We start from the raw sequence: 16,566 nt of genomic DNA on the forward strand, positions 1-16,566 counted from the left end.
ACACGACAGCAGAAAGAATAATGGGATGGATAAAGTTGCCAAAAGCCGAATGCGGGCACGCGAGGACTCCTGCAAGGGACCTCCCTCCAGGCTTTCGCCACGGTGGCACTCCCATCCCCACCCAAGAAGTACTCAAACAGAAGTACTGGGTGGTAACAACACTCCAGTCCTGGAACCAGTTATGACAACAATTCAGCCTAAGCAAAACGTCCGATAAGGCTCCCATCTGCAACTTGCCGGCACTCTCAGATGCCTCCTTTAAAAGGTGGAGACAGGACGGGGGGGGGGGGGGGGGGGGAGACATTAGAAGGTGGAGACAGGACGGGGGGGGACATTAACAACTGGAGACCCGTACACCAACAGTAGGGTCACAATGGACAAACCTATGGAGGGATTTCAACTAGCAGGGGTCAACGAATACAGGTACCTGCAGCTTAAAAACCTCCTACGGAAGGAAACAAGGACATACCCACGACCGCCGTGACAGTCACTATTAGCAGAATTACTGGACACAGACATTTTAGGCAGAGGGAACTGCAGTGACATGTACGGACAACTGATAGAGAGGGCTGACCACGCCAAACCGGACGCGACGAGGAAGTGAGAGGAAGACCTGGGGTTCTAAATAGGGTGGGGACTCTGGAGCGAAGCATTACACAGGGTCAACTCCGCTTCCACATGCGCAAGACTCAACCTAACACAACTAAAAATGGTACAAAGAGTCCACAGACCAGCCAGATCTGTTCATGGGGAGGAGGGCGAACGCCCTTGCCTTTGCCTCCCTGATCATCCGCCATAGAATCCTGCTTGGCTGGCGGTCAGCAGCACCACCTAAAACTGCAGACTGGCTGTCCAACCTATTGGAATTTCGCCAAATGGAGAAAATCAATTTTGCCACCCGTTGGTCAGAAGTTGGCTTCCACAAAACATGGATCTGTTTGTGGCCAGCAACTAAGTGGCCAGGGACAAAGAGAAAGTAGCCAAGACACAAAAGGAAAGAGGGGGAGGGCCCGGGATAACAAGAAAGTGAAACCGAACCCAGCAGGAGAGGTGGCAGCAGGAAGGGGAAGGGGGGGGAAAAGAAACAACAACTGGGGAGAACCAGGAGTCAAAAAAAGAGGGGGACACAAGCGGGAAAGGAAACACGGGGCCACAACAAACGCAGCAAGGAGGAAAGAAAAAAACAAAAAGAAGAAACGGTCTAAACTCATGTAGATACCAAAAACTGACCGAAATGTAAATAACACAAGGTGCCCCCTCTTACAAAAGTCTCATCGTTTTGTGTGTATTTGTACTATGAAAACCCAATAAAAACATTTTTTTAAAATTACGAGGCACAACAGGAACAGGTCTCAAAGGGCCAGTGACGAAGTGAGTAGGGAGGTCTATGACAGATGAACTGCAATTTGGGGAAGGGTGAAGGAATCAATTTCAAAATGACAATTTTGAATGTTTTGCTATGATGTGACTGGATGTTGTTGGGGGAGTAAAAGATTTAGATACCCACATACGCTAATCACAAAAACTTAATGAAGCAAGTAATTATAAGAGCTCATGATTATTGATTATTACATAAACAGAACTGGACTTAAAAGATGATAAAGTAATGCAGTCAGATTCCATTTGGAATCCTGCAGTCAGTTTGGGTGTCAAACCTCAGGAAAGATGTCTTGTTATAGGTAGAGTACAGCTTAAATTCATCCACATGGTTTCAGGGTTTTAAGGGTTAAATTGAGAACTGTTCCAGTAACTGAACTTGCATTTCCTTGAGTTTATATGATCAAGAGATCTAATCAGGGTATTAGAAATGATAAAGGGAGTAGATAGAGAAACTATTTACTATTTCCTTTGTTGGCAGAATCCAGAACATAATCTTAAAATTTAGAATGAGGCTTGTGATTGACATCAGGAAATGCCTTTTCACTGAAGAGTCAGTTGATATTTGGAACTCCATCTCCTGAAAGTGATTGTGGGGTTATTGAGGTTCCCTCCCAAGTCACTCACCATCCTGACTTGGAAATATCACCATCCCTTCACTGTTGCTGGGTCAAAAAGTGCTGGAACTCACTCCCTAAGAGCAATGCGGGTGTACCTACTACACCACATGGACTGCAGCAGTTCAAGGCCAATTAGGTTTGGGCTATAAATACTGGCCGCAGCAGAAACACTCGTATCCCGTAAATGAATTTTTAAAAACTCAGATTGATAGAATTTTGTTTGCTAAGTATCAGGAACATTGAAAAACAAACGGGTAAATGGAGTTAAAGCATAAATCACTCATGATAACGGAACAATATTTTCATGGTCACGTGGGCTGAGCAGCCCACTTATGCCATTGGTGCCCTACTCTCGTGCATCCCGCAGGCAACGGTGATCCATCACTCAATTCAACTATGCTACCCCACGGAAGTTTGAAGAGGACTATTTTTAAGCTGGTTGATCAACCACCCCTAAATTAGAGCACTATGATGTTAGTATCGGCAACATTAGATAAATGTAAATATTAAAATTTTGTCCATGACCCACAAAAAATGTAAAACTTAGATCAACAAGTCAGAATATAGCGTTCAATTTAGGATGGGGATCTGATTCGAAGCCAGAGTTTGGTGAGAAGTCTCTGCTGACTGCAAGGATCCAAAATGAGTTCTGGTCATTTTAACCCATCTCTATTTTTTTAATATGATTTCATGGAATTTCTTGGAACTATGATGATGTTGCCATTACAGAGACCTAGTTGAGGGAAGGACAGGATTGGCAGCTAAGCATTCCAGGATTTAGATGTTTCAGGCGGGATAGAGGGGGATGTAAAAGGGGTGGAGGAGTTGCACTACTGGTTAGGGAGAATATCACAGCTGTACTGCGGGAAGATACCTCAGAGGGCAGCAAGGCTATATGGGTAGAGATCAGGAATAAGAAGGGTGAGTCACAAAATGTTAGGGGTTTACTGCAGGCCTCCCACCAGCCAGTGGGAGATAGAGGAACAGACAGGTAGACAGATTTTGTAAAGGAGTAAAATCAACAGGGTTCTTGTGATGGGAAACTTTAACTTCCCCAATATTGACTGGGACTCATTTAGTGCTAGGGGCTTGGATGGGCAGAGTTTGTAAGGAGCATTCAGGAAGGCTTCTTAAAACAATATGTAGATAGTCCAACTAGGGACGAGGCTGTACTGGATCTGGTATTGGGGAATGAGCCTGGCCAGGTGGTAGATGTTTCAGTAGGGAGCATTTCTGGAACAGTGACCACAATTCAGTAAGTTTTAAAGTGCCGGTGGACAAGGACAAGAGTGGTCCTCAGGTGAATATGCGAAATTGGGGGACGGCTAATTGAAAATCGCTTGTCACAAGTAGGCTTCAAAAAAATGAAGTTACTGTGAAAAGCCCCTAGTCGCCACATTCCGGCGCCTGTTCGGGAGGGTGTTACGGGAATTGAACCGTGCTGCTAGCCCGCCTTGCTCTGCTTTCAAAGCCAGCGATTTAGCCCTGTGCTAAACAGCCAATTATAACAATATTAGGCGGGAACTGAAGAACCTAAGTTGGGGTGGATGTTTGAGGGTAAATCAACATCTGACATGTGGGAGGCGTTCAAATGTCAGTTGAAAGGAATTCAGGACCGGCATGTTCCTGTGAGGAAGAAGGATAAATCGGGCAAATTTCGGGAATCTTGGATAACTAGAGATATTGTAGGCCTTATCAAAAAGAAAAAGGAGGCATTTGTCAGGGCTAGAAGGCTGGGAACAGAGAAAGCCCGTGTGGAATATAAGAAAAGTCATTGGCAAATAGGGTTAAGAAAAATCCCAAGGCTTTTTACACGTACATAAAAAGCAAGAGGGTAGCCAGGGAAAGGGTTGGCCCACTGAAGGACAGGGTAGGGAATCTCTGTGTGGAGCCAGAGGAAATGGGCGAGGTACTAAATGAATACTTTACATCAGTATTCACCAAAGAGAAGGAATTTGTGAATGTTGAGTCTGGAGAAGGGCGTGTAGATAGCCTGGGTCACATTGAGATCCAAAAAGTGTTGGGCGTCTTGAAAAAATATTAAGGTGGATAAGTCCCCAGGGCCTGATAGGATCTACCCCAGAATCCTGAAGGCTAGAGAGGAAATTGCTGATGCCTTGACAGAAATCTTTGGATCTTCACTGTATTCAGGTGATGTCCCGGAGGACTGGAGAATAGCCAATGTTGTTCCTTTGTTTAAGAAGGGTAGCAAGGACAATCCAGGGAACTACAGGCCCTACGTCAGTGGTAGGGAAATTACTGGAGAGAATTCTTCGAGACAGAATCTACTCCCATTTGGAAGCAAGTGGATGTATTAGCGAGAGGCAGCACGGTTTTGTGAAGGGGAAGTCATGTCTCACTAACTTGATAAGAGTTTTTCGAGGATGTCACAAAGGTGATTGATGCAGGTAGGGCAGTGGATGTCGTCTATATGGACTTCAGTAAGGCCTTTGACAAGGTCCCTCATGGCAGACTGGTACAAAAGGTGAAGTCCACACGGGATCAGAGATGAGCTGGCAAGATGGATACAGAACTGGCTAGGTCATAGAAGGAAGAGAGTAGCAATGGAAGGGTGCTTTTCTGATTGGAGGGCTGTGACTAGTGATGTTCCGCAGGGATCAGTGCTGGGACCTTTGCTGTTCATAGTATTTATAAATGATTTGGAGGAAAATGTAACTGGTCTGATTAGTACGTTTGCGGATGACACACAGGTTGGTGGAATTGCAGATAACGATGACGACTGTCAGAGGATACAGCAGAGTTTAGATCATTTGGAGACTTGGGCGGAGAGATGGCAGATGGAGTTTAATCCGGACAAATGTGAGGTAATGCATTTTGGAAGGTCTAATATAGGGAGGGAATATATAGTGAATGGTAGAACCCTCAAGAGTATTGACAGTCAGAAAGATCTCGGTGTACAGGTTCACAGGTCACTGAAAGGGGCAACATAGGTGGAGAAGGTAGTCAAGAAGGCATACGGCATGCTTGCCTTCATTGGCCGGGGCATTGAGTATAAAAATTGGCAAGTCATGTTGCAGCTGTATAGAACCTTAGATAGGCCACACTTGGAGAATAGTGTTCAATTCTGGTCGCCACTCTACCAGAAGGATGTGGAGGCTTTAGAGAGGGTGCAGAAGAGATTTAGAACATAGAACAGTACAGCACAGTACAGGCCCTTCAGCCCACGATATTGTGCCGACCATTTATCCTAATCTAAGATCAACCTAACCTACACCCCTTCAATTTGCTGCTGTTCATGTGCCTGTCTAAGAGTCGCTTAAATGTCCCTAATGACTCTGACTCCACCACCTCTGCTGGCAGTGCATTCCACACACCCACCACTTTCTGTGTAAAGAATCTACCTCTGACATCTCCCCTATACCTTCCTCCAATCACCTTAAAATGATGTCCCCTCATGACAGCTATTTCCGCCTTGGGGAAAAGTGTCTGGCTATCCACTCTATCCATGCCTCTCATCACCTTGTACACCTCTATCAAGTCACCTCTCTGCCTTCTTTGCTCCAATGAGAAGAGCCCTAGCACCCTCAACCTTTCTTCACAAGACATGCCCTCCAGTCCAGGCAGCATCCTGGTAAATCTCCTCTGTACCCTCACCAAAGCATCCACATCCTTCCTATAATGAGGCGACCAGAACTGGACACAATATTCCAAGTGTGGTCTAACTAGGGTTTTATAAAGCTGCAGCAAAAGCTCGCGAAACTCAATCCCCTTGTTAATGAAAGCCAACACACCATACGCCTTCTTAACAACCCTATCAACCTGGGTGGCAACTTTGAGGGATCTATGTACGTGGACCCCAATATCCCTCTGTTCCTCCACACTTCCAAGAATCTGCCTTTAACGTGTATTCAGCATTCAAATTCGACCTTCCAAAATGATTCACTTCACATTTATCAAGGTTGAACTCCACCTGCCACTTCTCAGCCCAGCTCTGCATCCTGTCAATGTCCTGTTGTAACCTGCAACAACCCAACACTATCTACAACTCCCCCAACCTTCGTGTCATCGGCAAACTTACTAACCCACCCTTCCACTTCCTCATCCAAGTCAATTGTAAAAACCACAAAGAGCAGAGGTCCCAGAACAGATCCTTGCGGGACACCACTGGTCACCGACCTCCAGGCGGAATACTTTCCATATATTTACCAGGATGTTGCCTGGTATGGAGGGCATTAGCTATGATGAGAGGTTGAATAAACTCGGTTTGTTCTCACTGGAACGAAGGAGGTTGAGGGGCATAGAGGTCTACAAAATTATGAGGGGCATTGACAGAGTGGATAGTCAGGAGACTTTTTCCCCAGGGTAGAGGGGTCAATTACTCGGGGGCATAGGTTTAAGGTGTGAGGGGCAAGGTTTAGAGGAGATGTACGAGGCAAGTTTTTTTACATAGAGGGTAGTGGGTGTCTGGAACTCGCTGCCGGAGGAGGTGGTGGAAGCAGGGACGATAATGACATTTAAGGGGCATCTTGACAAATACATGAATAGGATGGGAATAGAGGGATACGGACCCCGGAAGTGTAGAAGATTTTAGTTTAGACGGGCAGCATGGTCGGCACAGGCTTGGAGGGTCGAGGGGCCTGTTCCTGTGCTGTACTTTTCTTTGTTCTTTATTGTTTTGCATGGGATGTCTGCATCATATGCAAGACCAGCATTTTTTGGTCATCCCTAATTTAAAAAAAAATTGAGAGTAGAATTATTATTTTTTTGAATTAAGGGGCAATTTAGCGTGGCCAATTCACCTAGCCTCCACATCTTTGGGTTGTGGGTGTGAGACTCACACAGACACGGGGAGCATGTGCAAACTCCACATGGACAAGTGACCCGGGTCTAACCACTGCACCACCGTGCCACCCAAGGTCATCCCTAATTGCCCTCAAGAAGGTGGTGGTGAGCTGCCTCTTGAACCACTGCAGTCCATCTGGTGTAGATACACCCACAGTGCTGTTAGGCAGGCACAAATTATTTCAAACTGCATCTAAGGCTGCTCCTGGGATGCGAGACACATTGTTAGAAGAAAGGGAATTTTAATGCTCAAACTGACTTCTAGACTGGTGGAAGTGGAAACGGGTCAGATTCATATCTAGAACTTGGTGCGTTAAGGTAAGGCTTTGGGAAGAAAACAAAATTAAGAGTATTCAAAATAAGAGATTGCTAGTGGAAAAAATAGATTGAAATGTTATGAGTGAGGCAATAAGGCTTTCTAATTTGCCTTCATGTTGGCTCTGAAATAAATAAATATACATACATATTATGCTGTAGTGCTGATTAACAGCCCTTCCCATATCTCAAAAGTTTTAGAAGGAATATATAATGTACATCGATCAAGTTCATGGTTCTATATCGTAATTCTATGGTGATAATAAATGCACAGCACTCTAATCTGACTTGCAACATTCATTTGCCTTTCGCTGAGCTTGTCTTGTGATGTCTTTTTCCTGCAGACTAATTCCTGATCTTCAATGATTTCAATCTCCATCTTGGCTCCCCTTATTTCATTGTCCTTCACTAAATCTTGACCTCTTCAAAATAACCATATTTGATCCCAATGTACTTGTCAACTACTGCCTCATCAGGTCCATGTTTCCACCTCCCAAAGCTGTTTCCAGTCTTTTTGCAATCTCTCTGATCAAAAATGACCCTGCTGATTTATTTTCCAGCTTTTTACATGGTGGTTCATGCCATCCTTCTGTTGTCCAGCTCACTGCCTATGTTTGGATAGGCAAAAGTGAAACCAATTGTAGCCAGAGCATCACCCCAAGGTTTTTCTTGCCCATGTACGCTCAAACGTTGAGTTCATTCAGACCTTGGATCCATATCTTGCCCCACAAGCGGTAGCACAGTGGTTAGCACTGTTGCTTTACAGTGCCAGGGACTCAGGTTCGATTTCTGGCTTGGTCACGGTCTGTTCGGAGACTGCACATTCTTCCCGTGTCTGTGTGGGTTTCCTCCGGTTTCCTCCCACAAGTCCTGAAAGACGTGCTTGTTAGGTGAATTGAACATTCTGAATTTTCTCTCTGTGTACCCGAACAGGAGTGTGGCGACTAGGGGCTTTTCACAGTAACTTCATTGCAGTGTTAATGTAAGCCTACTTGTGACACTAATAAAGATTATTATTATAAATAGGTTTGTTTTCAATGTTTTTTACTCCTTCGCCACATCTTAATTTTCACAACGGCTTGGAAGAAATTTGAATTAACCTTGCAACAAATTAAGTGATCCTTTCCATACTATACCAGCAGTATATATTTCTAAATGTTTGCAAAGAATGCTTGTTCATTTCTACCCATATGGGAGGCAACATTTTTACCAGTCAATAAATGCATCACTTCCCTCCTTTGATAGCACTGATTTACTCTCACATGGTTGAACAGGCGTCAGGACCCCTTAGTCTTGCAGTCTGGTCACAATTCCTATTCTTCATATATAAGCTAGGAATGAGGGCCCAAGGACTATATTTGATAAGGGCTATTCACACCCAAGAGTAATTCTGCCCTGACCTCCACACACATGCAGTTTCCAATAAATGGTCACCACACAGTGAGCAGCAGTCTGAACCCGGGCTGGACTTTCTCCTTTCGGTAGCCAGCAGCACTGAGTTAAGTTGTAGCACCCCATCTGCCGAGACCTGGGAAATCCCTGTATGGCTCAGTGTCACAGCAGGCAGAAGCCACTGGAGAAACTAAACAATTTTACTTGTGATTCAAGTCTAAAAGTAAGAAGAAGCATAAAAGTTAATGCTGAAATATTTATTTCTTCCATATAAACTGGCAAACACTTCAAACAAAGTCAGAGTTCATTTTTAAGTTTATTGCAACTATAAATTGTGGAAAAGCTTACTAAAAATGAGTTACACTAGAAAAAAATTGGAGCAAAAATATTATTGGAATAGAGTAGAAAAAATGGCATCTTTTAGTACAGCACCAGTAAACTGAAGGCAGGCAAGGTGTAGTAAAATATATAAGATTTGGAAGAAATTTGTTAATCTTTTATAACAATGGCATTACAAAGAAGTCACATTCTGATTACATCAAATTTATCATTAAATCTTTGCAACTAAATTTATTCTAAAAATAGCCAGTTTTGTTTTAAATCCCTTCCAGGTATTTATTGCTGGTAGTGTTTGGTGGCTGAAACATCAGTAAAAACCCTCAACCACAGCAAACCGTGCATTGACCTCCTAAAAATAAAATAATCACCCAGCAGTTTAAATGTTCAATCTCTAACATTTCCCCATCATTAAAATGCAGAGTATCAACCATTTTGTTATTCAGGCGCTCAGAACAATAAAGTTATGATTATTAGGATCACAAATATCCCTGGATTGCTTGAATTGTCCCGAGTGTTTAATTTCTTTTTATGAGCTCGCCAGTGACTGATGAATAGGTGGCTGGAAACAGCGGACATGTTCCACAGGTACATTCTCACCATCGCCCGACTTCAGATACTTGTTCAAGATAGCGAAAATCTCATCATTGAGAATTTGGAATTTGCGAATTCTGTCAACCATTTTCTTCAAAGGCTGTGAGTTTGGAAGGAAACATACTCAATAATTTAGTTTAATTTAACAAGATTAAAGAAAATTATTTAGTATTTAAATAATCCCATCTCCCGAAGTTTTCTGCATACGTTTACTCAGTCTTCAGCAAGGGGAATAGCTTAGGCCAACAAACCTACAGTGACTACTATTTAACACTACTTCTCAACTGGTTACTTTGAAATTCTTGTTGCAGGATTGATGGTTTTTCTAACCCATCTCCTGCTGTGAAATATTTCACTGTTAGGATGTATTACATCTCCCAGTAAAATTACCAAGAAACAACTCCCACCTCTCTAGCAACTAAAATAATTACATCATACAGATACAATGGTGACCAGGTTCATGTGAACACTTTCAGGGTTTACATACCACATTTTTGAGGACATCGTCTTTCCCATCGTGCTTCTGAACTTTGAGCAGATGATAACAGAAGTCAAGGACATCAAATCGACGTTGCTGTCCAAGCAATGTAATAATCATACAGCCAGCCCAGTGCAGTCCATCTCCAAAGCACTGTCTGTGTGATTTAAAGACAAGGTTAATGCCAAGCAGCAGCATGGGTTTGAGATTAGCCCGACACGTTAAAACAAATCTTCCCATTTTGAAAATGAAAGTCAATTAGATTTGCAGCCCCCCCCCCATATCACCCCAACAAGGAGCTACCCCAGTGGAGTCAGCGTGTTTGAACAATGAGGAGCTGAGGTGTACTTGACCAGGAAGGTTCCAGGTTTATCTGTGGTCTGTGCTCAGATAGCCAATACCAGCTGGGGCAACTGGCCTGAGCACCTTAGGTGGGAGAAATAGCAGCTAAGAGGGCAGCACAGTGGTAACACTGCAGTCCCACGGTGCCAAGGTCCCAGGTTCGATCTCGGCTCTGGATCACTGTCCGTGTGGAGTTTGCACATTCTCCCCGTGTTTGCGTGGGTTTTGCCCCCACAGCCGAAAGATGTGCAGGGTAGGTGGATTGAACACGCTAAATTGCCCCTTAATTGGAAAAAATGAATTGGATACTCTAAATTTATTTAAAAAAAGAAATAGCAGCTAAGGTTTCTACTCATTGTCCAGGAATCCCAAATGGAATGGGTGAATAGGAAAATTGGGTTAGATCAGGCACAGGCTCGCTGCTAGCAGACCTGGTTAATGCTCACAGATAAACATGGGGAGCAGTTAATAGAGAATGACTCGTGCTCGTAGAACTGTAAAGGAATTCATGTTTTCAAGAGTGGAGAGAAAAATCACCCTTGTTCATATATTTTATTTTGGAATCTTTGCTTTTGGCAGCTTGATGGAAATATTGGATTCTATTTACTCAGCACAATCTACTTGGTGCTTTATATTAATAAAAACGTGTTTTGAATTAAAACACTTCTGAAATGCAATGCTCAGCAACAATTACACCCAAACTAATTGATTCCATAATATATTATTTAAGAGACTGAAGTGTTACTGATTTCATGAGTCAAATCTGTGGCAGACTTTCAAACTATTTCAAGGTTTGTTACTCTCATAAGTGGAGTTTACATTCCTTACGATCTGGAGTGCACCAAATCTAATTAAACAGCAGAGTGCTCATTGTGTGCAGTAGGGGGGTCAGTTAGCTCAGTTGGCAGAGCAACGCCAACAGCGTGGGTTCAGCTCTCAAATGGGAGAGAAGCTTATGGTCCTCTGGGACTGTGGCGATATTTCATTTTCATAATCAGGTGCGACCCTCTGCAGTTACAGCAGCTGGAGTGAAGAGGAGGAGGTACACTTTTAAACCAACTAATTGGTTTATTTTGCAAAGAATACATGAATGGACAGAAAATAGTTTTACTAGTTGAATTCAGGGGCAAGGATGGGGAAGCCAGGGGTGTCCCAAAAACACTAGGGGAATAAAGCCCCACAATCATTAGCTCAGTCAACCTCGGCCACTTTTATCTTTGTTCCAATAACGTCTTGGATAAAACCAAAGTAGGGTGCCACTTATCTGCTCCTTCTAAATTTATCCTGTTTTCGCATGTTCCTTTCAACCTTCAGTGTCATCCTACACCATGGGGCCTTCACTTAAGTATTATACGTAGAAAATGACATAGCATTAATCAAGTGTGACTAGGTCTCCTGTCTGTTCACTCTCTCTGTCAGCATTTGCAGCATGATGATGATTGGGAAATGATAATTTAAAAATAGAAATACACTTACTCTACAGTGAATTCATGTGCTCCCACTGGAATACAGTAAACAAACTGCATGGCGCTCCAGAGTCTGTGGAATTCCACACATTCATCCACATGCATTACTCCATTACTCGGAAGAGGTCCTCGCCATATGGGATCATCCAGGAATTGCCGGATTCGTGTTAGAATCACCTCAAACATGGAAAGTCCACAACAGAGCCGCTCCTTTGTCAGCAGATCCCCTTCTCTTGCAATAGCAACTTGCTGGTTACAGGGAGATTAATTTTTTAAAAAGTTGAGTGATTCTTATCAAGCCTGAAATGTTAAGTTTTCCTCCTCTCAGACCGAGCAGCTTAATTTCCTATTTTTGCTTCAATGAGTCAAGATTTTAAAAAATAATTTACTTATTCACAATTACCACCATACTGGTGCACAATGATTATAAATCCACTGCCATATTTTCATTTCATGATCTTGCTCGAAATAAGTATTTAATTGTGCACCAGTAGTGGTGGTAATTGTTAATAAGTAAATAATTTTTTTAAACCTTGACTGTTTCTCTCTGCACAGGTTGTGCCAGACCTGCTGAGTTTGTCCAGCATGATGTTTTTATTTCAGATCTCCAGCATCCGTAGTATTTTGCTTTCAAGGTAAGAGGATATGCTGTTTCAATAAAGACAGCAGCAGTATTCCAAAAACGTAATGCAGTCCATCACACAAACCCGTCTCCCACCCACTGACTCTGTCTACACCTCCCGCTGTGCCTGGGGAAAGCGGGCAGCATAATGAAAGACCCCTCCCACCTGGCTTATTCACTCTTCCAACTTCTTCCATCGGGCAGGAGATACAAAAATCTGAAAACATGCACTAACAGATTCAAAGACAGTTTCTTCCCCGCTGTTACCAGACTCCTAAACGACCCTCTAATGGACTGATTTGATCACTTCACACATCTTCTCTACTGAGTAGTACTACACTCCTGTATGCTTCACCCGATGCCACTGTCTATGTATTTACAGTGTGTATTTTATGTTTGCCCTATGCATTTTCTTTTCATGCACGGAATGATCTGTCTGAGCTGTGCGCAGAATAATACTTTTCACTGTACCTCGGTACACGTGACAATAAACAAATCCAATCCAAGATTCTGTCACCAAAGTTAAGCTGTGTGAAATAATAATAATCACTTATTGGCACAAGTAGGTTTCAATGAAGTTACTGTGAAAAGCCCCTAGTCGCCAAATTCCGGTGCCTGTTTGGGGAGGCCAGTACGGGAATTGAACCCGCGCTACTGCCTTGTTCTGCATTACAAGCCAGCAGTTTAGCTCACTGTGCTAAACCAGTCACTTAAAATTATTTCTTTAAATCTTGACTCATTGAAGCAAAAATCATCATGTCCGTTCAAGTCTGCAAACTACCCACATTCTGAAATCAATTTGAAAGTAACTGTTGGCATCTGCAACAAGTAAAATCCTACATTTGAGATTAAAGTGCCAAACATTCCTTCTGATCATGTACAATCAGCATGGTGAACCCCAACACAGTCTGGAGCACAAATGATCTCAATCACCTTCGAGCTATTTGTCAGGTACCTTGTGTTGGGAAGTGATACAAGTTGATCCCAAAATCAACTGGAGATTAATTGTCAGAGGTGTCCCTGGATTGTTAGCTTCTTTTTGCCAGCTGTGGTTCAGTGGGTAGCATGGCCTCCTGCCTTTCACTGTAGGAACTTGAGCACCAACAGTACGATGACACTTCAATGCAGCACTGAGTGCGGCAATGCCAGAGGTGCTGTCTTTCAGATGCAACACAAACCCAAAGCCCGCCTGCCCCACAAGAAAGATCCCATGTGACTATTCAACAAAAAACAGGGGAATTCTCCCCAGTGTCCAAGTCAATATTTATCCTTCAACCAACGCCACAAGAACAGATTAGTTGTTAATATTCTTCTATTTGTGCACAAACTGCCTGTGGTACAACCATCACTACTGCATTTCAGAAGTAGCTAACTGGCTGTAAATTGCTTTGGGACATCCCATGGTCACAAAAGTCTTTATAAAGTCGCCAACTATTTCTTCATCAACTCTAGGTTATCCATAGGTCAGGAAAATCAAGATAATAACTGGGTTTATTTCATTTTCAGAAAAACATGATTGAATTGCAATTTGTTGGGGTTTAGTAAAGTACAATGCCTCCAGTGTGCCAGACACAACTCAAAATTTGGTAATCTCCCAAGGTGCTGTTCACAGTAAAAGCAAAAGACCCACGATTTATTTTAAAAAAACATCATTTTGCTGAAGAACAGGTATGAGTCAGACTTTAAGACTATTAAATCCAAATCTTGTTAAGTACACACTGAGTGCAAGTCAATTTAAAGGCTAGAAACTTGTGGCTGGAGAGTTTCTCCAGTACATTTCAAACAAGTATCTGCTTTTTAAAATTCTTATTTCAAATGTGACGCACAGGTTTTCACTAGGCACTGTGCGAGATCTGTAAGAAAAGAACTGCGGGGACTGGCAAAGTGCTTCCACTATTAATTATTCCTGCTGTGTTGCTCACTATCAGTTTCATGCTGTTATACAATGGCTGTGTCACGCACAATTCTGCTGTGAAAAAGTGAAGTTATATTCATTTAAGCTGATGAAACAAAGCTGCTGCTAAGTGAACAAAGAATTAAATTGATGCTGAAGTTTCAGGTCACAAAGCTAACCTGTGATTTGCAAGGTCACACAGAGGTTAGTAGTGTTTGCGCCTCTGCAAATTAACACACCTTTGTTCCTTGAGCACTGGAAGATAACTTTCAATATGATGGACAACAAATGTGTGTCAGGTGTGCTTTTTAAAAGTATATATATTGGTAAATGATATCGGACAAAGGCCTTAATTTTTAAAAATTAACAATTTTGGTTTAAAGAAAACATCACACACTCAGCTGGCCCAGTAGAACAGATAAAAACCTAAATATCTGTATTGATTTACATGGCTGGAAGTGCCTCTACTTGAAGCACAATATTTGCCCCAGCCCTGGGATTTGCCCCCATTTAAATTGAGGGACAGATTCCAGGCCATTAAGGACAACACAAAAATGTGCAAAGAAAATGATTGCTGGTGAGGCAGTGTTTTTAAATGTAGGGGCGTTCTCTCTCCAGGCATTAAGTAGATGCGGTGCACATTCTTTTTAGTGCACAGCAATGTCTTCCACATGAAGTGGATGCAACATGGTCTGGGAATCAGATATAGCTTGTAGTTACCTGACAAAGCAACTCATATTTGAACAGTTATGAAAGTTTGAATATCTGTTTTAGCTGTATGTTAGCAATAAACCTGCTGAGTATCACACTGGTTGAAGGAAACTTTGAAGATTTTTCTCACCATAGAAGCATGAGTGGATAACAGTTAAGTATTATCATCCACAGAAGTTACCTGAGGTGTTCCAAGGCGCTCTATCAGTGGAACAAGATGAAGTGCAGCATATTTCGATTCCAGTCTCTTCATCTTTGTGTCCAGCCTCTCCCCCTCTATTGAATTAAAAACATGTTTGTAACTAATGTAAACATAAATATCAAAAATTGCTCAACATGTGAAACCTACTGTATTTCATGTACTATTCCCTACAATTAGCTGCTCTGTGCTCAAAGCTAATCTTATTAGGCTCATATTAAACCACTGCCAAAACAGTATATGATGATCACTGCCAAGTGAATTATTTAGACTTACTCCAAGTCGATATTTTTACTGCATCTGTTTAACAAGCATATTGTGCACAGCCCAAATCCCCGCGCACAGCCCATATCCCCGCGCACAGCCCATATCCCCGCGCACAGCCCATATCCCCGCGCACAGCCCATATCCCCGCGCACAGCCCATATCCCCGCGCACAGCCCATATCCCCGCGCACAGCCCATATCCCCGCGCACAGCCCATATCCCCGCGCACAGCCCATATCCCCGCGCACAGCCCATATCCCCGCGCACAGCCCATATCCCGCGCACGGCCATTATCCCGCGCACGGCCATTATCCCGCGCACGGCCATTATCCCGCGCACGGCCATTATCCCGCGCACAGCACATATCCCGCACACAGCACATATCCCGCACACACAGCACATATCACACACACACAGCACACATCACACTTCACACTACACATTTATTCAACATGAATATGAAGAACAGACAAAGAGAGGACCCAGTGGCAGTAATCATTCAGAAGAGCAGGCAAAAAGAGAATAGATACCCAGGGACAGTAACCACCACATGGAAGAACTTTCCAATCCTGTCCAATCGAGACATCATAGGAAAACAAATGTGTTATTTATCAAAAGTGAGTGTTGGAATGAAACTATGGAAAAGGCATATGAATTGAACAGGCATTTTGCATCTGTTGTCACTGCAGATCATACAAATAACATCCCAGAGATAATTTGCGAATCAGGTGGTGAATGGGAGGAACTTAAAACAATTACAATTTTCAGGCGACGGATATTGAGAAAATTATTAGAACTCCAAGCTGACAAACCCTAGAGCCTGATGGACTTCATCCTCGGACATTAAAAGACGTGGCCACTGGGATAGTAGATGCATTGGTTTCAATTTTCTAAAATCCCTGAGATTCTGAAAAGGTCCCATCAGATTTGTGAATAGCAAATGTGACTCCTCTAATTCAACACTTCAGGCCAATTAGCTTAACATCTGTTGGGGATAGGCTGAATGTGGAGTTAAAGCCATAATTCGATCGGTCATGATTTTATTGAATGGTGAAACAAGCTGAAAGGACCAAATGGCCTACTTTAGCTCCTAATTCATATGTTCGTATAAATGCACAGCATTTCATTTCAGCTAGAACTGAACTTAAATC

At 42.9% G+C, this 16,566-nt stretch overlaps 1 protein-coding gene across 2 annotated transcripts in view; it reads right to left on the minus strand.

Annotated features, from left to right (window-relative positions):
* Positions 1-8,749: 8,749 nt before the first annotated feature.
* cyfip1 (cytoplasmic FMR1 interacting protein 1) overlaps positions 8,750-16,566 on the minus strand; it is a 275,966-nt gene continuing 268,149 nt past the window's right edge. For both annotated transcript variants that reach the window (XM_072477252.1, XM_072477253.1), the window contains exons 28-31: positions 15,132-15,226; positions 11,734-11,972; positions 9,925-10,072; positions 8,750-9,537 (exon numbers count right to left, since the gene is read on the minus strand). In XM_072477252.1, the coding sequence (XP_072333353.1) occupies positions 9,373-9,537; positions 9,925-10,072; positions 11,734-11,972; positions 15,132-15,226 (647 nt within the window). In that variant the 3' untranslated portion in view covers positions 8,750-9,372. The remainder of the gene's footprint in view (positions 9,538-9,924; positions 10,073-11,733; positions 11,973-15,131; positions 15,227-16,566) is intronic.

This window comes from Scyliorhinus torazame, chromosome 15, assembly GCF_047496885.1.
Source record: "Scyliorhinus torazame isolate Kashiwa2021f chromosome 15, sScyTor2.1, whole genome shotgun sequence".
Classification (NCBI taxonomy): Eukaryota; Metazoa; Chordata; class Chondrichthyes; order Carcharhiniformes; family Scyliorhinidae; genus Scyliorhinus; species Scyliorhinus torazame.